Genomic DNA, 25,514 nt, shown 5'->3' with positions numbered 1-25,514 from the left:
CCCTGTTTGATATGCAATTTGACCACAAAAAATGTTTGCCACCTCCTCCTCCTCACCATGGAAAAAGAAAAAAAGTGTTTTCCCCAAAAGGGAGTGGAGTGAGTGAGCAAACAAGAGAGCGAGCACTGTAAGTGAATGACTTAATCACGCTGGACTCTTAATCACCCTTCTGAGTTTTCTGTCATAACAACAGCACAATAAGTGCTTACATGAAATCACAATGTTAGCATTTAGCTGAGCTGCTCTACTGGAGCAGCCATGTTCAAGGACACATTTTCAGTCATTGTAGAGAGAATTGATCATATTTTCATTTGCTTTAGTGAATTAAATATAAATGTCAGATGTATTATTTCTGGAAAACAGCAAAGTTACCTTGCTTACCTTGCATTTGTTTTTGTTACTGCAGTTCAGGTTTCTAATGAAATTTTAACTTAACAATAAAACACATTCAGTATATAATATATACAGCTGAATTACCACGATACGTGTACCTAAACCAGCAACTGAGTGTAAATTATGTATAGTTGCATATTGCAAGTTGTATATCATGAGGACTGCTGCTCCAATTATTATGTGATTTTTAATGCGGAAATCTACTTAACTCACTAAAAATAAATGTTCACTTTCATCTTAATTAATGTAATCTTTATCATGCATGTCATACAAGACCTAATTTCTTTGGCTTCTGGTAAACCACTAATCTGTCTGGTGAAATGAGGAATAAAAACCCATTCACACACAAACAAGGGTGTGAACGAACACTACCACCTGATATTTCCTGATACTTTTGATACTCTAGAACAATGTGTCTTATATAGTCTTTGATGTCGTGGTGACAAAGGTCCATAAGAGGAGCGGAATTTCTCTTCATATTTCTCAAAATTTCTCTTTGACAATCAAACATTAAAAGGTATTTATAAACGCAGTTTCAGATAGAGCAGAACATCTCTCCCCCCGCTTATCTTTCTCTTCTGCCTCAGTCTGTTTAAAATCAGAGGGGGAACTTAATAAAGACATTCTTTAATTGTCACAGTCTAATCAAGTGCCGCATGTTTCACCCCTGAGAAGGTTCATGCTGCGTGAATATCAGAGTAGTTTTCAGAGGCTAATCGTTCTTGCTATAAATGTCTGAATGAACACTAATTGCGCCCAACTGAGAAGATTCCATGATGGTTGATGACTGACTCCATTTGAAGCAATGCAAACATATTAAACCGCTTCACTGGAAAAGACACTTATGCTCAGTCAGCAGGCTCATGAGGACTCTTCATTTGTCACTGTTCCACAGCTGCTGGGTTTTTCAACTTCATATGTTTTATCAAATCAAAAAGTGATCTTAAGGGATTCCAGGAGTAGCACGTACTGTACTGTAGTGTTTTATTTTTTATTACTCTGCAATACTGTATTTTGAAGACTTAAACAGCACAAAGCTGAGCATGTGATACTTTAAGCCTGTCAAATAGCCCGGAGATGTTGCTTTGGAGTTTTCCAGAAGTTCCACCAAACCTCAAGGGGTTGATATTTAATGCCTCCTGCTGAATCATTTTTGTTTATGAGTTTGGAAAAACACAGTCTCTGTACATCTGCTTTTATTCACTGATCAGATCCTTTTTTTTTTTGTAATTTAACTGCACATGAAGCTCATTGGTGGACTTGCGTCTATGCAAATCATTTGAAATTGATTACCAATATGCAATCTGCAAAAATAACACTACATAAAATTTAATAACATGGAGTTTTCCATATAAGAAAGTGACAGCTTCATTAGCTTGTGGATGTGAGGGACAAAAATTGTACAGAGATAAAAATCTATCTAACAAATACACCCTCAATTTACCAAATGTAACATGTTTGGGGGTAAAAAAAAATAGCATTTAAAAATGTATTATGTCCAGATGAAGTGGTGTGAAGTGCTGTATATACTGTATGCAGTGTCAGTTGTGTGGGTCTAGTGCCTCAGCTATCCTTAATCTTATCTGTGCTAGAAGTGTGTTGGTTTGAAGTGCTGCTTGTGAACACTTATAGCCTCGCCCCTTATCATGAAAGAGCCAGAATTCCCTCAGTTTATAGACTGGGTGGATGCTATTCTGATCTGGGGTTTACACAGCATTTGGGTTTTTCTACTTTAAGCTGTATTTTTTCTTCATTTAGTCATTTGACTGCACCTTTCCTTTATACTTGGGGACATATTATGCACATTTCCAGGTCTATATTTATATTCTGAGGCTCTACTGGAATATCTTTGCATGATTTACAGTTTTAAAAAAAATCCTTATCTACCTCAGTCTGACCCCTCAGTTCAGTCTCTGTCTGAAACAGGCCTTTTTAGCTCCTGTCTCTTTAAAGGTATACTATGCAGGATTTTCCTAAAAAACAATGTATAGATTCATAAAAAAATAATCCCTCTAAGTCATCACTTATGACCCACTAGAAGTGTGTGGCAGTGTATCTACAGAGACTCTGCCCTCTGCCTGTATTTTCTTATTTTCTGGGCTTCAACCTTTGGGCAGCAGGTGTTTAGCCCCCAGCCAATAACAGCGCACAGGGTGTGAGGTCAGGACCCGTAGTGTAGTGGCCAGGTTACATTGCTGTCTCCGTCTCTCTCCTCTGCTCCTCTCTGCTCTCTGTCTCTGTGTCATGAATGTATAAAGAGCTGTAAGTCTGTGTGTCTGCTTGACCGAGGGCGGGGCTGAACTACACACATGCAGAGCAGAGAGACCACAACAGACAGGATGAAGCTCTGCATTCACACAAAATCAAGCAATGCGACACCTTCCATAACCACTGTGAAACAATCAGAAAATAAAGTTTTATTGTTTTATTTCTCTGATTCACAGCTTTGTTCTCACCAGCCACTGGCTCTCTTCATTCACACTCTAGTTCACTCGACCACCGTTGTTCTCTCTCTCTCACTTGTTGAGACGGGGAGGAGGGACCAGTTTTGAATGTTGTGTGTTAACAAACACCAACTAACAAATCCTGCATAGTATACCTTTAAGGCCCCCCTCCCAGTGAGCCCACTCTGTTCTGATTGGCCAACTTCTGGAAGCTGCTGCCCAACCGACTTCTGGCAGCTTGTGAGGCCATGTAAATAAATAATAGTTATAGGATTTCACTTCTTTTTTTCATTTACTCAAAATATAAACTTCTCAAATACATCCGTTCATGTTTGAAACCGAATCCAATAGAAAATATGCAACAAAGGCTGGGCATCAGTTAAAAGGGTAGAGGTAACATTGCAAACGGAGCGTTCAGAACAGACTGAAGCCCTGGCTTTTGACTAAAAAGCAACATTTTTACATACATTCAGCTCAGGTTTTGGAACTTTGATCATGTTTAACATAGACATCCAACATCATAACAGTATATAAATGACAGAAAAATCCCAAAAAGCATGTTATGTCCCCTGTAAGAGTAAGCTTAAGTGGAACTTGATTACCAACTCTACAGAGAGGAAATAGTTATCAGAGACCCCCACAACCATCATGTGAAAAAGTAGAAGGTAAAAGAGTTGGAAAGAGGTTCAAGAATTATTATTATTTTGTATACTGTAGGTACTGTTAGTGTATCAAGTGGAAGGTAAAATAAACAAGAGGGTATATTTTTCAGACAGGACGCTGGTATTCCAAACAGGTTAAGCAATGTTATCCAGTTTAAAATGTAACTTTTTTTTTTTTTTTTTACCATATTTGTGAATGCAGTCATATATTGTTTGAGCTTGTGTGTGTGCTGGTATAGGGCTCCTATGTCCTTATATCATGCTGTATCGTTTCAAGAGTGCTAATATTGCAAGTTGGGATAGTTTATGTGACAGTTTCCTCAGGGAGGGGAAGAGAAATGAGAGAGAAAGGGGCGAGAATACTTCAAGGGAAGAAAGAAAAGGAGAAATAGAAATTGGGCCAAAGGGTGAGACAGACCAGACACAACGATGAGAGAGTGCAAGAGAGGCAGAATCAGAGGACTGAAAGGGGAAGAGAGGAATAGACGGACAGTTGATACAGGGAGAGATACAGTAAAAGGCTTGTAGCAACAGAAAAGAAGCAGGGGGAGAGATAGCAGGGGGGTTGAGGGGATAAAGTCAGACGCGGAAAGTTGAAATGATAAGACAGACAGGATTAGAAGAGGAGAGAAAAAAAAGGAAGATGTTTCTAGGGAGATAGAGGATGTAGAGAACAACAAGTACTCAACAAAAGCACTCTTAAACATTCTGGAGGGGATGAAAGCAAGAGACATAGAGCAAGTAGGAGGGGAGGCGAGAGAGTGACGGCGACACAGCCCGCTTTATTACCACCGAGAATGAGAGAGGGGGCAAAAGAATGGAAGACAGATGAAGTAATGGAATGGAAGTGGACAGATTTTAATGAGATGAGAGAGAGAAAATGGATTGGCTAGCAAGTAGAAAATGAAAAGGGCAATTGAGAGCAGACTGCGGTACTCTATGTGTGTGTATCATAATACTACCCAGTTTGTGGAAACATTTTATGGGTATTTCATGCCCTTGCATGTGCTTTTTCAGTCAATAACTGTCCTAATTTCCCAATGGAAATCATTAAAGTTTCATTGTATCTGTTAAACTTTGTCATTTAAGAATAAATTCAATTTCTGAGTTTGTACATATTTACATATTTTTTTGCCAGGATATGACATTTCAATTTTTTCAACATTACTTTTTCCCAGAGAGGTTTTGCTGATCTGGGTGTTTCTCAGCAACACCCTGCTTTACTTTCATACACTTACATGTTGACACCTGGGAGCTGCCCAGGTGCAACCACTGATGACTGCTGGTCACTGTGTGCAGCTCCACTGGAGCAGCTGAGGATTGCTTAATGGCACCTTAGCAGTGAGAGGAGTGTCAAGGGAGAGGAAAGAAATACCAGTTTCATTTCAGATTTTTCTTACCTGATACTTATGGTTTTGCACTACACAGTAACTTTGAGTCTGTGCTGAAATCACCTCTAGGCATCACTGGGAATACTGAAACTTTGGAAAGATAAATACATCAACACATCAACACTGCCCTTCACCTTCTTTGGTGTCTAGTAGAAATTAAACTGTAAGGCCCATGCCAAGGAGAGTAAAACATAATGCAGAAATATAGTGGAATCAACTAATGTTTTACCATTAACTTAATGTAAATATATATATATGTGTGTGTGTGTGTGTGATTCATTTCAGGTTAATTCAAATTTAGGTCTCTAGGTTTCATTTCCAGACTTCTCTTCTGTTCAGTTCTTCTGACTCGAAGTCAAGTCTTGAATGAACATGAAATGATGAATGAACTGTTCAGTGTTCACTTGACTCATTAAATTAAGTTTCTAAAAAAACAGGATTAGCACATTGGCAGACTTACCAGCAGTCATTGTTGGAGAGTTAAACCTCTCCATAGACATACATGATAGAAACTCACTATGTGTTTTTAAAGTCCAACTGAAATTTTCTCCACTACAGCACACATATTTGCGCTGTATATCACTTGTCCTGTGTTCTCCTTTGAGAGAAAAATCAAATATGCCAAAAGGAAGAAATTCATAGTTTAAATTCTTTGATTTCATGATTGTGCCCCATAGTTTTACATTATTTTCATGAAATAGCGTTCCACCAACCACATGCATAGATGTAGCTCGATACAACAAGTTAAATCTTAAATAAAGCGATAATGTGGTGTTCAAACATAGGCAGAGCAGATGGTCACACTGAGCCTGATAGCATCCTGCTACACAACACACAAAGAGCCTCAGACTCTGAATAACAACCCACATTAGCTTTCCTGCTTAAGTCTCCTTCTTATTTAACTTACAAACATGAACAAACGTCTTGTCCTGCACCTTAGCTTGTTGAATGAGCCACCAAACAAACATTTACCCAGAAAAAGTGCACCACTAACGTCAGGGAGCAGGCTAGTAGCTAATTAGCTGCTCAGCTGCAACTCATTAAACAGTTAACATACCTGCAAATGTCACTTTGATCCAATTAGATGCTGGTTTGTTCTTTGCTCTTCAAAATCCCTGTTAGCGTCACACTGTCTGCTCATGACTTTTAGCTACAGCTGTCTGTTCATTTTTCTCCATCCCGCATGGTGCAACACCAGTTATTTTTTTCCCTCTTTTTTTCTTCTGATCTATGGAGCGAAAACATTTTTTGTTTAACTGCTTGTTTCTCATAGTGCCGAGGTTGGGATAACACAGTAATGCAAATGTAGCGCCCTCTAGACGGCTGGTCTATTTTTATGAGGTACGCTTCCCAAGTTCTTTATGTTTTAGAAATCTCTTTCTTTAAGATTAACTAATACTGAATGACAAGTACACTGTAATATAATATTGGTGAACTAAGTTCTATTTATTCTATAATGTAAGACACTTATACAAATGACAAGAAAAAGTAAGTTTTAAAGATTTACTGTTGTAAATGTAAACACAAATATTCTTTTAATAATGAAAATAAAACACAAATATAACACTCAAGTTCAAAAGACTTTTCAGTACCTTTTAAATGATCAATTTCTTAATATTCAAATACCCCTTTTGAGTGCACTCATTATAAAACCACCAAATAATGAAACATACCTAAAGCCGGCAGTTATAACTAACTGAAAAGGATATGGGTACCCAGTGTTAATGATGCAGGCCTGAAGCGATGCTTGTGTGCGTTGTAGCCAGAAACAAAATGGCTGCTTCACGCTAAAGCGCTGAAATAAAACAGATGGCAACTCACTGCAGTAATGGCGTACTCCTCGTTCCCTGTGCGATACCAGCGGGTTGCTGATACATGGGATGAGGTAGACGATTCCTCCTGTCAGGACCAGCGTGTTGCGGCCACGTCGGCTGCAGATGACTTCTCCCACTCTCCCGGTAGAACTCACCGCAGATCACACTGAACAGGTCCGGCACACCGCAGGCTAACTTCATCAGTTGAGTAGCTGGTTTAGCTGCACGCAGATGAAGTCCGTAGCTAAGCTAATGTGAGCTACATTAGCTGTTAGCTGTGCTCCTCGTTGAACACTCTTTGCCAAAGTACTCCTTTAAACTCGAACACGGTGCTGCACTGAATAACAGTCCTTTGAGACTCACTGTCCGTTTATCTCTACCTATTATTCATAAACAGTGTCCGTACTCTGCATATTTTTTTACTGTAACATATTAAACGCCAGGCAGTTCTCCCTTCTCTGCTCCGTATCGCGCGCTCTCTCTTGCATGTCAAGTTTCCCGCTCACACAACAAAATACACACTTCCTGTTTAGCCAGATCTTAACCAATTAATTACCAGAATTACACTTTTCTCAATCGGTACTTCCTCTTTAACCCTGAGACTTTTCAAAATAACATGAAATATCTTAAAGTGCATATTTGAATCTTTTTAAACTTATTTATTAAACTATTTTTAAACAAACTTTATCAACCTTCATGAAATATTATTCTTAATACTTTTAATCACATTTTATCAAACATGAACATATTTAAACTATTTATTGTCCCTTTTTAACAGGGTTACACCCTCCCCCCTTTAAACGTCTGATGTCCTCATCAGATTACAAAACTTAACTTAAGTTTCTACTCAAAGTATTAAGGGTGAGATTATGAGACCCAGCTTAGTGCTTACCAATTTTTATAGTAACCCCTCTATGTACAATGGTAATGGGTTGATCTTTGGCCTTTCCTGGCTCATCATAGGTAAGTCTTACAACTGGTTTCAATGATCTTTTTGGCCTACTTGGCTTTGGTGTCACATGTACATTAGAACAGCTCGAGTGTAGTTGCTCATCTTCACTGGAGAGTGGTCCTGACTCAGAGTCGGTTGCTTGAGGGACATCTGGAACATGCTCTACAGGAGAGTGGTCTCTCTCTGAGTGACTCTCTTCTGAAGGACTGAGGACTTCCAACTGCTCTGATCCTTCAGCACTATGTCTTTCTCTCCTTCGCAAGAGATTTCCCATTAACTCCCTATAGGGTTTGGTCGGCCATTCACACTCCAGATCAGAAGAATCACTCAAGGTATGGCTTTCTCTTTGTACAGTGTGATCTGTGGGGTTTCTTTTGTGTCGGTTGGGGACACGACTTCGAGTCACAGGTCTCTTTGGAACATTCTCCATTTCCTCCTGCACTGGTATCCTCACTCGATCTCCTATGGGAAGGAGATTATCTCTGTGCAATGTTTTGACCTTCCCTTTGACGTTTAGTGGCTTTACTCTGTAAACAGGCAAGTTTGGCAACTTATCCACTACAACATAAGGGACATTGTACCAGCGATTTTCCAGTTTGTGTTTTCCCTTCAATCCAAGGTTTTTCAGCAATACTCTGTCGCCAGGTTCTAGTTTGTGGAACCTAAGTCTCTTGTCGTATGCCTTTTTATTTTGCTGGTGTCTCTTGTTAGAGACCTCTGTGGCCAGGTTATAGGCTGTCTGCAAATCCTCTTTCAGTTTGGCAACATATGCAGAATGTGGTTGGTCAACTTTGCCATCTGGGCATGTCCCAAAGCATACATCCAGCGGGAGTCGAGCCTCTCGGCCGAACATCAGCATATACGGGGAGTATCCCGTGGCGTCACACTTGGTGCTATTGTATGCATGCACCAGGTGCACTACATGCTGACTCCATTGCCGCTTCTTTTCTTGGTTGAGTGTGGCCAACATGGATAACAGAGTTCTGTTGAAGCGTTCAGGTTGGGGATCACCCTGGGGGTGGTAAGGGGTGGTCCTTGACTTCTGTATGCCCAGTATCTTTAACAACTCTTTAATGAGTCGAGACTCAAAGTCTCTGCCTTGATCAGAGTGAATACGAGATGGCAAGCCATAATGTACAAAGTACTTTTCCACTAAGACTTTTGCCACTGTGAGAGCTTTTTGATTGAGAGTGGGGAAAGCTTGGGCGTATCTCGTAAAATGGTCAGTTATGACAAGCACATTACTCACTCCTCTTGAGTCAGGTTCCATAGACAGGAAGTCAATACAGACGAGGTCCATAGGTCCAGAGCTCACTATCTGATGTAACGGTGCAGCTCTTTGACATGGAGTCTTCCTGAGCACACACTCTCCGCAGTTTTTCACATATTGCTCTACATCGACTGACATCTTTGGCCAGAAGAATCGGCTCCTGATCATGTCAGTGACTCTGTCCACTCCTAAATGACCAAGGTCATCGTGCATGGTTTTGAGTACTACTGCTTTGAACTTGGCAGGTAGCACTAGCTGCTGTGTCTTTTTCCCTGTGTGGCATGTGCTCACCCGATGTAGTAACCCGTCAGTCATGACTAGCTTACCCATCTCTCTTTTCATAGGGAGTAACTCTGGGTTGTCTTTCCACTTGCCACACTTTAAAGCTTGTATGGTGGGTGCTATCAAGCCGTCTTGGGCTTGGGCTGCCATTAAGTCCTGCCTGGACATTTGTTCCAGTGAGTTAAGCTGAAGACGTGTGGGGAAAGCATACACGTCAGGAATGCAGTCAGGTGGAGCTCCAAGCTGTTCAGCATACTTGGGGGAGTCTGCCGATGGGCCAAGAACACCGACTCGCTGGCATATTGACTTGACTCCAGCCTGCGAGATGCTCTGCCATTCCGTCTCCTCATCTCTTGCCTCTATGCGTGACAACAGATCAGCATCAATGTTATTTCTACCTTGTCTGTAGATAATGTTAAAATCGTACACTGACAAGTCCGACAGCCACCGATGTCCTGTGGCGTTGAGCTTTGCTGATGTCAGGACGTAAGTTAGAGGGTTGTTGTCTGTACGCACAGTAAAGTGGGCTCCGTAGAGATAGTCGTGAAATTTCTCCACAACTGCCCATTTCAGCGACAGAAACTCTAACTGATGGATGGCGTAGTTTTTTTCTGACGAGCTCAGTTTTCTGCTTGCGAACGCCACTGGTCGCAAGCCTTTTGGGTATGCCTGATAAAGCACAGCTCCCAGTCCCGTAAGGCTAGCATCGACATGCAGTGTGTAGGGCTTATCAGGATCTGCAAAGGCGAGCACAGGGGCGTTTGTCAAACACTGTTTGATTTTTTCAAAGGCTTCAGTGCATGACTCGTCCCACCTGTCTCCAAACAGCTCCTTCTCATCCAAATAAACATCTCTCTTCCCTTTTACTGGCTTTTTGCTACGCTGAGGGGGGCCATAACCTTTAGTGAGGTCAGTCAAAGGGCGGACGATGGAGGAGTAGTTGTGGATAAATCGTCTATAATAACCACAAAAACCCAAAAAGGATCGTAGGGTCTTGAGATTGTAAGGTTGGGGCCAAGTGGTCACAGCTTCGATTTTTGCAGGGTCAGCAGCAACACCCTCAGCAGTCACAATATGACCCACATACTTGACCTTTGTTTGGCAAAACTGACATTTGTCAAGTGAAATCTTGAGCCCTACTTCTCTGAGTCTGTCCAGCACCTTTAAGAGTCTCTCTTCATGTTCTGCCAGGGTCTTTCCGAATATGATCAGATCATCCAGATAGACTATTACTTGGAGCATGTTCATGTCTCCAACTGCTTTCTCCATGAGGCGCTGGAAGGTTGCAGGAGCTCCAGTTATGCCTTGAGGCATCCTCTCAAATTGGTAGAACCCGAGAGGGCAGATAAAGGCAGTCTTTTCTTTGTCCTCTTCTTTCATGGCTATTTGATAGTAACCACTTCTTAAGTCGATCACTGAGAACCATTTACTACCCGACAGGCAGTCAAGAGCCTCATCGATGCGTGGGGTAGTGTATTGATCTGGTACAGTGCGGCTGTTTAGTGTGCGGTAGTCAATGCACATCCTTACATCCCCATTCTTTTTCCTCACAACCACTATGGGCGATGCATATGGACTTCTGGACTCTTTAATGATGCCTGCAGCTAGTAGCTTTTGAATATGACGCCTCACGTCGTCAATATCCGCAGGGGCGATGCGTCTGGAGCGTTCACGAAAGGGTCGTGAATCAGATAAGCGGATCGTGTGCTCCACTTCTTTGGCGAGTCCCACATCGAGTTCATGAAGAGAGAATACATCTGCTCTTTCAGACAGTTTTTGTCTGAGCCTTGCTTTCCATGTTTCGGGGACAGGTGACTCACCAAAGTCGATCATTCTGACATCAAAAGCATCCTCAGTCTCTGGCTTTTGTTTTGGCACTGTGGTAACCACATCAGCTACACACAGGTGACCCAGGACAGCACCGGCAGGAATGGTCACTTCTTTCTGCGACTCATTATGAACCACAACTGTCAGCCGGTTAATGTCCACAGCATTACTGGGTATTGCCATAGGTTGGAGCATGACGCCTGATGGGAGAGTAGCTGTACTGGAGGCCTCTACTATCAAGATGTCATCTGGCAGGGACTTTCCAAGCACCACTTTGCAGACTACTTTAATGCTGCCACCTGCAGGTAGGACAAGTGAGCTTCGACCCTCCAACTTTACACAACCTATTTCGTCATCCTCTTCATTTGACAAGTCAATGGCTTTTTCTTTCACTGTTTCTGGGAAAGTGTTCTGTATGCCAAAGGCGTGGGCTACAGTGCCTTCAACTCTATCGTCACGCAGCTGGGCTAGCCGCTTGGATAGGTTAGCCTTGGTATTTGTCCCGAGGATCACAGGTGTCTGATCAGGACCAGGTGGATCGGGGCAAATGAGAGCCAGGGCTGACAGGGCTGTTGGGGTACCCGCTACCTTTTTGGGAAACTCTAGGTCCACTGCCACGTAGCCAAGATAAGGGTAATCAGAGTCACTTAAACCCCAAATGTTAAGGTCACTTACTGGGCGAATAGGAGTATCAGCAAGATGTCTCCTGTACCAGGATTCAAAGATGATGCTAACTCTTGAGCCACTGTCGAGTAATGCATCACACAACTGTCCATTAACTTTCAGAGGCTCCAAAGATGGTGGCCCTATTAGACCCTCTGGTATGCCTGTTGGGGCAAGCTGATCTACTACACTCCTCCTCACAGTGCAGTCAGTTTTGGGTGAGGGGACATCAGTAGTAGGTTGAGTGCTATGGGTCTTAGCCTTTTTGAGAGCTTGAATGAGTCTTTGGATCACTTTGCTTTGGTTCTCAGGGTTTTTGCACTTCCCTGCCATGTGTCCATTTTCGCCACAGCGATAGCAGAAACGCTCTTCTGTCTCAGCCCCTTGTCTGTTTTGAGTGTTTACAGTCATCACTGTAGGAGAAGGTGTAGACGATTGAGGTAATCTGGAGTTCACCTTTTGTTGTAACTGTTTCAGTTGTTTCCTCAGAGCTATCACTTCTGGATCAGCATTAGTCTCTGGGACATTTCTCACTTTAGTTTGAAAGTTCTCATTTTGTGTCTCTTTGTCCCGTGTAGAGAGCGCAGCAAACATTGATTTCACTTCTTTAATTTCAGCTCTCAAACTCTGTATCTCTGAGTGTTTGTTTTCTTCTTGAAGCTTGGTGTGAACTGTATACACTGAATGGTTCAGCTTTGCTCGAGAAGATTCATATTCTTCTTCTGAACGAATTTCTTTCAGGAGCTCAAGGAAAGTTGGGGGATTAGCTCTTCTCTCCCTCAGTCGCAGTTGGATTAACATCAGATCAGCATTAACTGCACCCCTCAGAAGCTGCTCAAGCCGTGCACCATCCATGGCTAGGGGAGTGAGACCACCTCTTTGTACCACTTTGGACAGGCAACGTTCTAATCTCCTGAGGAAATCAGATAGCTTCTCACCAGGTTGCTGCTGCTGCATTCTGAATGTGAAATACAAATCGTCTCCAGACTCTGCTAATCCAAAGGCGTTTTCCAGAGCCTCCAGGCACTTGTCAGGGGCAATGTCAGGATTGGAGAGACGCACTGCTTTTATCACTTCCAGAGCTGGCCCCTTTAAACTCTCCATTATCTTTCTCCTCTTGTCTTTAGCAGAACCCTCACTCTCTTCAACCATCAGGTAAGCTTGCTCTAACCAGTGGTCGAATTGTTCCTCTCCTGCTGGTGTAGGCACAATACCGGAAAAGATCCGCAGGCGGCGGTATCCTCCACTTTCTGCTGAGGGCTTGACAGTCTTATCAAACAGATCGCCCACAGCACGAAGGATGGCTTCTGTAGAGGGAGGTATGTGCGGGGTCAGCAAGGCCTGCACATCCTCTGTGGACTTTCCTTCTGCTTGTAGAAGAGCATGCAGTTTACGGTTAAACTCCAACTCAGGGTCTGAGCTCTGAGCCACAGTGAATATTTTCCATGCAGTTTGTCCATCTGAGCTCAAAACTTCACTTGGGACGTCTGCATCAGTCAATTTCTCTTTGCACTCGCAAAGCACCAGCACTTCATTTGTAGTTTCGTTTAACATTCTTCCTCTCACTTGTACCCGTCCCAAGCACTTTACAGTTTGCAAAGTCTCTACTATGTGTGCTGTTTCTGTCTTCTCAGGAACGATGGTCAGCAAGGCATGGCTCTCATCCAGGTTTTCACCTCGACACCAGTTCTTCAGCTGGTTCCTGTACATTGTGACACTTTAGCTGCTGTTAGTTAAATATCACCATATATTGTTTTGTTTGTCTTTCTTAGTTTTTTTTTCACAGTTGAATAGTTCACACACTAGGAAATTTACAGTCACAAATCACCAATTTCAGCATTAATTAACCCACAATCCCAGCGGTGCCTCCATTTTATGTAGCGCCCTCTAGACGGCTGGTCTATTTTTATGAGGTACGCTTCCCAAGTTCTTTATGTTTTAGAAATCTCTTTCTTTAAGATTAACTAATACTGAATGACAAGTACACTGTAATATAATATTGGTGAACTAAGTTCTATTTATTCTATAATGTAAGACACTTATACAAATGACAAGAAAAAGTAAGTTTTAAAGATTTACTGTTGTAAATGTAAACACAAATATTCTTTTAATAATGAAAATAAAACACAAATATAACACTCAAGTTCAAAAGACTTTTCAGTACCTTTTAAATGATCAATTTCTTAATATTCAAATACCCCTTTTGAGTGCACTCATTATAAAACCACCAAATAATGAAACACACCTAAAGCCGGCAGTTATAACTAACTGAAAAGGATATGGGTACCCAGTGTTAATGATGCAGGCCTGAAGCGATGCTTGTGTGCGTTGTAGCCAGAAACAAAATGGCTGCTTCACGCTAAAGCGCTGAAATAAAACAGATGGCAACTCACTGCAGTAATGGCGTACTCCTCGTTCCCTGTGCGATACCAGCGGGTTGCTGATACATGGGATGAGGTAGACGATTCCTCCTGTCAGGACCAGCGTGTTGCGGCCACGTCGGCTGCAGATGACTTCTCCCACTCTCCCGGTAGAACTCACCGCAGATCACACTGAACAGGTCCGGCACACCGCAGGCTAACTTCATCAGTTGAGTAGCTGGTTTAGCTGCACGCAGATGAAGTCCGTAGCTAAGCTAATGTGAGCTACATTAGCTGTTAGCTGTGCTCCTCGTTGAACACTCTTTGCCAAAGTACTCCTTTAAACTCGAACACGGTGCTGCACTGAATAACAGTCCTTTGAGACTCACTGTCCGTTTATCTCTACCTATTATTCATAAACAGTGTCCGTACTCTGCATATTTTTTTACTGTAACATATTAAACGCCAGGCAGTTCTCCCTTCTCTGCTCCGTATCGCGCGCTCTCTCTTGCATGTCAAGTTTCCCGCTCACACAACAAAATACACACTTCCTGTTTAGCCAGATCTTAACCAATTAATTACCAGAATTACACTTTTCTCAATCGGTACTTCCTCTTTAACCCTGAGACTTTTCAAAATAACATGAAATATCTTAAAGTGCATATTTGAATCTTTTTAAACTTATTTATTAAACTATTTTTAAACAAACTTTATCAACCTTCATGAAATATTATTCTTAATACTTTTAATCACATTTTATCAAACATGAACATATTTAAACTATTTATTGTCCCTTTTTAACAGGGTTACACAAATTACAACATGTAGTGTAAAATGTAGAATTTGAGCGGAGGGGGATAAGAGATGTTTAAAGTAACAATCCTTGGAAGCACCACACAGTCCAGTAATAGGGAGGGTCCTTCTCAATGGAGAGTGAGAAGTGGGGGGGGTTGAAAAGGGAAGGGTTTTATTTGTTGTTCGTGTTTTGTTGTTGTTTCATAGTTGGTTTATTTTATTGTAATAATCAGTTAATGTGTGCAAGAGCTTATTGCACAGGGAGGAGAATAAATCAATCTGTGACAGCTCAGAAACATCTTCATGATTGGGTTAGACCTGTTTATCTTCCGCTGTATATGTAAGACACAAAATATGGTTTATGGCTAAGTATGTAAGGATACTTTCTTGGAACATTAATGGAGTAAAATATCTGGTAAAGAGGAGGACATGTTAAGTTATCTAAAATCTCAACAGACTGATGTGACATTTATCCAAGAAATTCACTCATAGGTGGTTAAACTTAAGAGATTGGTTGGGCAGGTATTCAATAAGTTATTCAACAGTAAGAAGTGTGGAATAGCAATTTTGATTAATTGAATGTTGAATTATTAAAACAACAGAAATGCGAAGGGGAGACTTATCTGTGTGGAGGCCATAATCAATGAAATGAAGTTAAATCTGTATAATATATATGCTCCCATTTCGGAGGATGCTAATTTTTTTCATAAATTGAGGAAATTACTAGGTGGAGACTTTAAGCAAATTCAGGATAGTGTCATAGATAGAACAACCTATAATAAAAGTACCTAAGGACAGACTGGCAATACATCTACTCATGAAAGATTGAGGATTAGTGGACATTTGGAGATTAATTAACCCTAGAGAAAACAAGTACACTTTTTACTCTCATAAGCATAAATCCCACTCAAGAATGCAAAATTGGTGTTATTGCTCTCACAGATCATGCAACAGTGGAACTTTGTCTAGCAGCAGAAACAGACTCTATCAAAAGAAATAGGTGGAAAATACATCTCTATTTCAAGACCCAGTATATGACCAATTACTGTCTCAAGGCCTTAAGAGCTTTTTTAAAATTAATGTCGGATCTACAGGGACAATAGGCACAGTCTGGGAGGCATCTAAAGCGTTTATAAGGGATAAAATTATAACATAAAAAGAAAAGAGCACCGAGAAGTTGAGAAAATTGGCATATCAGCTAAAGGAAAAAGAAAAGCAATTGGCAAATAGTTATAGTGACTCATTACTTAAACAAGTGTGCACTTTGAAATTTGATTTAAGGAGATTTATAACAAAAAGGCTGAATATGCAGTTTAGATTGAAAACAATTGTTTATGAAAATGTGGAAAAATTGAGCAAACTATTGGCCAGACAGCTCAAACAAAAAGTTTGAGAGTGTAGAGTTGGATGCCCACATTTCGGAATCGGCAGAGCAGCTATTCAATGCATGAAACCAGGAAAATCTCCAGGATTAGATGGTTTCCCAATGGAGTATCCTAGCACCTATTTTAACTGAACTTCAGAGTCAATTTCACAAGGGCAGCTTCCAAATACATTTAACAGGGCTGTAATATCATTGATCCTCAAGAAGGATAAGGATCCATTGGATCCAGGTAGTTTTCAACCTGTCAGTTTAGTCAATGTGGATTGTAAAGTTCTTACTAGAGTCCTGGCAATGAGACTTGAAAATATTTTACCAGATATTATTCATGAAGACCAGGAAGAATTTTTGAAGGGGAGGTTATCCTCAGACAACCTCAGATGGTTGCTCCATCTTTTATGGATGAGCCATCAAGAAAACATCCCAATAGCACCTTTCTCCCTTGATGCAGAGAAAGCATTTGATAGGTGTTTTTAAATACATGTCTAAGCTTTTGGGTTTGGGTCAGGATTTATCAACTGCGTTAAAATGATCTATACAGAGCCAAAAGCATCAGTCCTCACCAATGGACAAATATCCGCCTTTTTTCAAGTGGAAGTGGAAATTAAAAGAGTGAAGGCAGAGAGCAGAGAACATAAATTATTTTTGTATGCAGATGACATTCTTTGGCTATCCTCAGACCCGACTTCATTAGTCCCTATTTTTCCAGACACAATTGAAAGGTTCTCACAGATATCTGTCTATAAAATTAATTTGCACAAGTCTGAGGTTATGCCAGTATCCAAGGTTTGTCATCCAGCAGCACATTCATGTCAGCACTCTGTCTTATTCCAAGATACTTCAACCCTGATGGATACCATCAGGGATGAAGGAATGCACTGGCGCATTCCAATTCAAATGGATACCATCAAGGATGAAGTATCTTGGGATAAGACTGAGTACTGACATGAACAATATAATACAACTTCATATGTCTCCACTACTTCAGAAAATAAAGAATAACCCAGATAAATGGAAATCAATCCATCTTACCCTTTGGGAAAAAAATAATACCATTAAAAGGTTTACCATTAAAATAATACCAGTAAAAAGTTTAACTGCATATCAATGATGATACCAGTGACAATTTCTACAGGAATTCTCAAGCTGTATCATTACATAATTAAAGACTATTTATGGAATGGAAAGAAACTAAGAGCCATTATGCAAAAGCTTTATGATCCAAGAAGTAAAGGAGGCCTAGCCTTGCCCAATGTAGAACTTTATAATATTGCATTTGAAATGGCAAAGCTAGCCAAACATTGGGCCAGCTATGGTTCACACCGTGGATAGACACAAACAGAAAAGGAAAACACAGCCCTATTCAAACCAATCAAGACCTTGTCACAGAATGCTATGGGTAGTCTGACTAGTGAGGAGAGTAATCCAATCTTGCAGCATTCCAGAGTAGTGTGGGCGAAGTTACATAAGATACTTGGGATATCCCAATACAGACAAGAGTGCTCTATTTGGAATAATCCATCTGTTAAAATAGGAAAGAAACCTTGTTTGTTGAAATCCTGGCTGGAGGGGAATTTGAATAAGATTGGAGACCTGTATAAGGATAGGGTGTCTTTGTCATTTCAAGAGATTAGAGAACATTTTGATCTGAAAGGGAAGGGGGATTTATGGAGGTGCCTCCAGTTAAAAAGTAGAATCAGAGCAACTGGCATCAAACCATGCGAGGGGGAAAATATGGTAAAATTATTTTTTGAATTACCTAGATCTGCTCACTCAGCCTCCGTCCTTTACAATATGGTTGCAGATGCTCAGTGTGGGAAGTGTGAAAATTTGAGACTAATTTGGCAAAAAGACCTGAATTGTAACATTGAGGAAGATGCATGGAAAGACAAACAAGTACAGAATGGTCCATTAGGGATGTTCAGGGTAAATTCACACATTATAAATTTATATACTATACTGTATATACCAGTATAGTATATACAGTATATACCAGTAAGAGTCCATAAAATGGACTTAATACAGAACAACTTGAGTTAGAAATGTAACTTAGAGGCAGGTACCCTCTTACACACATTGTGGGAATGTTCTTTGGTTTTTCCTCTCTGGCAAGAGGTTATAGGAAAATTGTGTGAATGGCTTGAAAAATCCTAACCAGAATCTCCCCAACTTTGTCTACTGAGAGAAAGATCAGAGTTACCACCAGAAATATCTAAAGCAGAATATGGTTTAGCACTGACAGTCTTCATCACTGCAGCTAGAATTATTCTTCATCACTGGAAAAGTCAGAATTTACTGACTGGGTTAAGCTGATGACTGATAATGCCTCCTTTGAATTGATGATAGCTAGATTAAATGACAATGAAGGAAAATTTTACCAGGTCTGGGATCATTTTCTCAGTTTTATAAAAGATGGAAATAGATATAACATGTAAGGAAAGGAAGACTATTATTCTATGTATTACCCTTCATAGTTGAGGATATATGGGATACAGTATTTAGTATCAAATCATGTGCTTTGTTATGTTATGTTTTTGTGCTGATATACAGTATATATTGATTTTTTTTATCTTCTATGTATGTTGATTTAACATGGTTGTATTGTTTATATTGAAGTGTTTGTTTTTTTTCTTTTTTTCATATGATGTTTGACTAATCCAAAAATAAATACTTAAATGACAAAAAAAAAAACAGTGAGATTAACAGTCAGAAATATTCATAGGTCTTTTGATAGCAGCCCTGCAGGTCACAGCTGATTTGTTGACTATGTTGCTATAATTTCCTTGTCAGTGGTGGCACGTTGATGACAAGCTTTTTTTAAAAATCCTTGTTAATGTGTGCAAAATGGAAAGTTTATAAAAAACAATCAATTTTTCCACCGGTGTTGTTCAGTGTAGCAATTAAACCAAAGCTTTATGCAGCTTTGTATGAGACACACTTTGACACATTTAAGTAGAATATAATCAACCAACTGGATTCAATCTGACACAAAACACAGATCATCGTTTCCAGCTGCAGGTTCCTAAAGAGTTAAATGTGCATGTTGGAAGTCCTTTTCCTGCCCGTGTTCCAGTTTTGAGGAGGCATCAGAACTTGTTCAAAGGCATCAAACAATAAAAGATGGCAAGAGGGGAAGTTGTTTTATTTTTTATTATAAATGATTGACGCTCCCAGTTGGCAAACATCCAGAGACTCATCCTTTTCATCCTCGATTCTACTTTGTTGAATTTAATTCGGAAAGTTTTCTGTTTTGGGTTTGTTTTTATAGACATGAACAATCTGTTAGAAACTTGTCTTTATGTTCAGATAGAGCTATTAAGATGAAGGCTGTTTGGATGTAGTTTAAAGGGGATTTCCATATTATATCCACATGAACATTTGCTTCTTTTTTATATCTTTTATCATCTATCTTTCTCTCGCCCAACTTTTCTCATCCAGTCTCTCTACCACTCTCCCTTTACTTTTTGTATACCTTCTCTCATCTACCTGACACCTGTGAGTTTGCATAGGACATACAAGTCTGTTTGTATGTTGGATGCTTTGATAAAATGTGTAAATGTGTGGTTTTCCTCCTTCTTACAGGACTCTGACAGAGCTGCTGAAGCAGCCAGGGGAGGCAGGAGCAGTGGATGGAACCGGCATTCATCACCCAATAGGGACCAACGGCATCTCCGCCAGGGCTCTGCGCTCCAACAATGGTCAGTCTTCTAAATGTGTGTCTATATGCATTTGCACACATGGGTTTACATGCAAACAAACTGAGCTAATGTAAAATGCTCTTTGTATAATGTTTTCCAAGTTAGAGAATGATAGAAGTGATCTGATTTTTGAAACAATTCAAAGTTGATAAAACCAGGACTGAGCTACCTCATTGATATGATAATCAAAAGTTAAATTTTACTCAAAGATAACTCCTAAATTTCTGGCACTAGGCTTAACAGACGGAGCTCAAGTTAAAAATGTATCATTAAAATCTGATGTGTTTAATGACCCGAATAACATTATTTTGAATTTTTCTTCATTGAGTTAGAGGAAGTTATTATACATCCAGCATCTGATATCCAGTTCTTTAAGAAAAGTGGATCCTGGTTTAACAGACACATTCAATTGTGTGTTATCGGCATAGCAATGAAAAGAAATCTTATCATTGTGTATTATTCGGCCATGTGGAATAATGTAGATACAGAATAGATACAGGTCACAGGTGTAGTGGATGATGTGAAGTTGCCAAGAGTAACTGTAAACTGCCTGTTTAAGAGGTAAGAGATGAACCACTCGAGAGCAGTGTCTGCAACTCCTATAATGTCTCTTAGATGACAAATTAAAATACTATGATTTACTGTATCAAATGCAGAGCTTAAGTCAAGTGAAACCAACCATTCACCAGCATCAGCAGCAAGGACGAGATCATTGGTAACCCTTAGTAGAGCAGTCTCAGTGCTATACTTTGCTCAAAAAACAGATTGGAACTTTTCCAAAATATCATGTTAACTCATGTGAGCAGTTAATTTTTTATAGACAATCTTCTCTAAGATCTTTGAAATAAAAACACATACATGTTTAAATTTCTGCACCAGTACTATTCCCCTTCGTCCCAATTATGCACTTGTACACTCATAGGTCTCACTCTCTGCCGTCTGTCTTACATGTAAATACACACACATGTGTCATCAATGTGCAAGGAGGCTCCAGGACAGACAGGTCATATTTAATTAAGATGTAATTAGCCGTGTTCTAGCTCTAAACCCATAGAGGGAACGCTGTGTCACCCATCTGTCTCCCTCTTTCTCTAGACACCTTTACCATACACACTGTCACACACACATATACATGCTCAATATAACCCAGTGCTTCTTCAGTGGATTGAGACTCAAATTAGTGGGCATATTTCCTGAGGGCTCATTTGTGATAAGAGTGATGGTGTGTTTTAGGACAAAGGTCCCTGTTGCCTCGCAATTGTGTCCTCTCCATCAAATGCAGCAGAAAATGTGAGCAGTCCTTTGTCCAGTTGTGTTTTATAACCAGGATGACTTATATTACTGTGTGGTAGGTCTTTATTGTAAAACACTTTAGTTGATATCTGGTTTCTCACTGGAGGCAGCCATAAAGCTATACGATATCAATAAACATAACTCACTAAAGATAGCGACTTGATGAAACATAAAAGCACAGATACAAACAAAGATACCAGATGTTTTGTAAGCGCTGGTTCATATATTAATCATTATAGCGTAAAGTTTTCTCATTTCACACTATCACAAATGCACACACTTATACATGCAGTATTTATCTACACATACAGACAAAAGGCTTCTCCCTTTACTTTCATCTTCCCACCATTGCATCTTTGGCCTCTTTTTCACCCCATACTGCGCTTATTAGCACTCCACTTTCTTCTGTCGTGGTTTCACTCGTTCCTTCCTCTTCTTTTTTCCCCTGCTATTAAATTCCCCCTTTTAACCCCTCTGCTTTCTCACATTCCTTTTTCTTCTGTAGTCCTCAACATCATTATCTAATAAGCCTTTCTGCACCATGCACATACATTTTTACTTCATTCAGTAGATAGCATGATAGCATTTTTGTTGAACTTTATTATTTGTTTAATTATCTTTTGGTAATTGTTTTTCAAATCTGATGAACCAGGTGGATGCACACATTTTCATAGATAGTTGAACCGTGAACCAGTAAGAAACAAGTACATAACCACAAAGAATAAGTTGCTCTTTTTGGTTCCATCTTATAAATAAAGAAAATGTTTAGCTCTCAAAGTGTACTAATTTAAGTTTTCTATCTCTTTCTCGACTCTACTTTCTCCTTCCTTCCAACACTCACTATATGTTTGACTGCAGAGACATATACATGCTGTAAAAGTCCAGCACTTAGGTAGAAGAATATACCACTCATGGTGGCAAGAAAAGCAGCAGGAGAGGAAGAATTAATCCTGTAGATCAAAAGATAATAAAAAAAGAGGAAGGAAGAGTGTGAGAGGTGTTAAAGGAGGGATAAACAAGACGGGCATATGGTGGAGAGAGAATGTGTGTGTGTGTGTGTGTGTGCGCATGTTGGGGGGTGAATGGGGGAACAGGGTGATGACAGTCAGGGCGATGGGATGAAGCCATCCTGATCCTGCTGTGTCAGCCGTCTACACATAATCACCTCTTAATTAAACACATTTAATCCTCCAGGCCACTTAGACAGAGAGAGAGAGAGAGGGAAAGAGAGAGAGAGAGAGAGAGACTGAGAGGAAAAAGAAAGAAATAAAGGGTGAGGTGAAAAAGAAAAAACAAAGACATGACGGTAGAGAGATGGGTTTGATGAGATAAAATAAATGTGTATAATGTTTATCACTTCACAGGTTACATTTAAAGTACTTGCCAGAGGAGGTTAATGCTTGTGTATGATTTCACTTTCACTTACAATGAAGAAAGCATTTTAAATTGAATATCTAAAGTAAAAGCACTTTGAATTTCATCTAGAAATGGATTCTGTAGCTGTTTTTAGCCACAATAGTAGCATGGCCCTATGGATGGCTGACCAAGGTGTTCGGCAGTCGCACGGTGGTCTACCACTTTGCTCCAAACTGAAATATCTCAACGGATATATTGCCATGAAATTTGGCATAGCCATTCAAGGTCCCCAGGGGATGAAGACTAGTGATTTTGGTGATCCCCTAACTTTTCCACTAGCGCCATCATGAGGTTGTCATTTTTGGTTTGGAGTGAAATAGCTCGACAACATCTAAAAGATGGATTCATCAGCTTGTGATCAAATACTTGCAAAACTAATTACACTCCTACACTCAGCCTCAATTGTGTAAATGAGCAAATGCTAGAATGCTAACAGGCTAAGAGAAGAGGGTAAATATGGTAAACATCATACTTGCTGAAGTAAAGACTAGTATATAGGTCAAAGCACCATTGTGCCAAAGTACAGCTTTACAATGTCGTTAGCATAGCTCTAGAATATTAATTTTTCAATAGTTTTAGTTGGTTAGTTAGTTAGTTAGTTAGTTAGTTAGTTAGTTAGTTAGTTAGTTAGTTAGTTAGTTAGTTAGTTAATGCCATGTGTCTTTAATACTTTAATTCCAGCCTGGGACTTTCTCTCTTTCCTGTTAATTTTAAAACTAAAGGTACAACTGCAGTTTCAAATAATAATTGCTATTTATCATTAACTTTTATAGTAGTTTCACACAACATTGGTCCTCTGTCTTTCTTGTTTGTTCACGCTGACTTGCTGACTTGCCTCCAATGAAGATAAAAGTGCAGAGAATGCAAAATTTTGACTTCAAATTATGATCCCTTTATCATGCCTTTCCAAGCAATTTCTCTAAACTAATTTCTAGGCAAAGTCTGCAGAGTGAAAATATCCATTATTTCTAAAACAAGGCTGTTCTCATCAAGATTTAAAACGCGCTAATAATGTTCCATTTGCTGCAAGAGAACAATGCAGAATATATAGTAGACAGTTTGCTATTCTTATCACTCTCCATTTATATAAAAAACTGTATATGCATTGATGCACTGATGCATTCAGCAGATTTTAGCTGTACAAGTTAGTAAGCAGTGAGAAGTATGAGTGCAACTGATTAGGATGGAAATACACTGAACAAGTTCTGAGCCTTTCCCCTAATGAAGACAGAAGCCAAATCCTCATGTTTCCTCCCTGAGAAAAAAAAAATCTCCTTATCTACTTTGCACTCTTCTCCTGCTCTCCTGTGCTCATTTTCAAGGCAGATATATTTTTAATACCATGTAAGAGATGAACTAAGGAATAAAAGTGGCAAGATGTAAAATGTGAGGTTGGTATATTTGACAGAGAGAGAGGAATAATGGAAAGAGAGGGGAAAAGAAACAAACAGGGAGGAAAAGTATTAAGTTCATGCAACGGTCACAATGACTAAATTAGTGAAACAGGAAGACGAAAGTTTTTGTGTGGTTACAAAAGACGAAAAGAGAAAAGGGCATCGAGAGAGGAAGAGAGAAGTTATTGAGAAAGTCAAAGAACCAGTTAATGGGGAGTGGAGAGACAGACAGGAGGGAGGAGATGAAAATTAGATAAGGTTAAAAGAGACATACCTGAACAATGACATTACCAAGACAGGGAGAGGGCGAAAACAGAAAGCGAGGGTGAGAGGGACAGAGATGGTGGAGGTAAAGAAGGAAAGAGACAGAGAGATGAAAGGGAGTTGATGATGACGATGAGCGGTGGGTGTGACACTGTGTCAAAGGAAGGCTGAGAGAGTGAGAAAGACTGAGGAGAATGAAAAATATCGCTGCAGCTTTTTGACACTCTGTCTCCTCTTTTTGTGTGTGCGGCCTTGTGAGGGAGAGCAGGGGAAGGGGGAAAGAGATCAAAAGAGAGGCAGCAAGAGTGGGCGTAAAGGAGCAAAGGAGGGAAAGAAAGAGGACTAAAAGAGTAAGAGATAAGAGCAGGAGAGGGTGAGGCAGGGAGGGATGGACAGAGGCGGGGATAGAGAGAATAGATAGAAGAGACAATATGCTGCTAGCTGCGAGGGGGACAGCTGGTCAGCTTCTGCTCTGGTGTGGAGAGCTGCCCTGAGGACAGTCACCCTGCTCTGCACACACACACACACACACACACATAAACCTGCTCATATATGTATACACACTCCCACAATTATATGCTATATGCAGATGGTTGCATGTATACATACAAACAAATTACACCCAAGCTTGTGTCACCTGAACACAGACGGGGTCACACACTTGCACGCATATTATGCTGTGTTTTACTGTGCAGATAGAGAGCAGAGACTGGGGGCGTTTCATGATGTGGAAGTAAAGGAAGTGTGGAGGAAAATAAAGAAATGATGAGTGAGATAAAAGAAAAGATTTGAAAGAATAATGGAAGAAGGAGTAGATGCTGTAGGAGGAGAGAGAGAAACTCTCCACAGACTAATGCAAGCAAAGGACTGGAAATCAGATGAAGTAAAAAAAAAAAAAAGCCATAGGGTGCATGTAAGCAAGACAGTGAAGGATTATATAAATGTGAGAATGAGAGATGGAGAGCGGGTATCAAGCGATGGGATGTAAGTAAGAAAGTGTGGCAGGGGAGGAGGAGTGAGAGAAGAACAGATGGCAGGGACGAGCAGGAAGGAGGGAAGGAAGATGGAAAGCCGGGAATGCGAGAACGCTCCCAGATCACTTATAGCTGCTGTCAGCCATGCAAATGTTGCCTCTAATTGTTCACTGACTGCAGCACAGAGAAGCACACAAATTCTTATTTCTTTATTTTATCAAATTAGAGGCAGCTGATTTCA

The 25,514-nt window shown here is 40.2% G+C and overlaps 1 protein-coding gene across 1 annotated transcript in view; it reads left to right on the top strand.

Annotated features, from left to right (window-relative positions):
• The window catches only part of LOC137168248 (protein shisa-8), a 114,917-nt gene that overhangs the window by 38,495 nt on the left and 50,908 nt on the right, over positions 1 to 25,514 (top strand). The window contains exon 2 of the mRNA XM_067570770.1: positions 19,817 to 19,932. Within this exon, the coding sequence (XP_067426871.1) occupies positions 19,817 to 19,932 (116 nt within the window). The remainder of the gene's footprint in view (positions 1 to 19,816; positions 19,933 to 25,514) is intronic.

This window comes from Thunnus thynnus, chromosome 17, assembly GCF_963924715.1.
Source record: "Thunnus thynnus chromosome 17, fThuThy2.1, whole genome shotgun sequence".
Lineage (NCBI taxonomy): Eukaryota > Metazoa > Chordata > Actinopteri > Scombriformes > Scombridae > Thunnus > Thunnus thynnus.
This window is presented reverse-complemented; position numbering and strand designations above follow the sequence as displayed.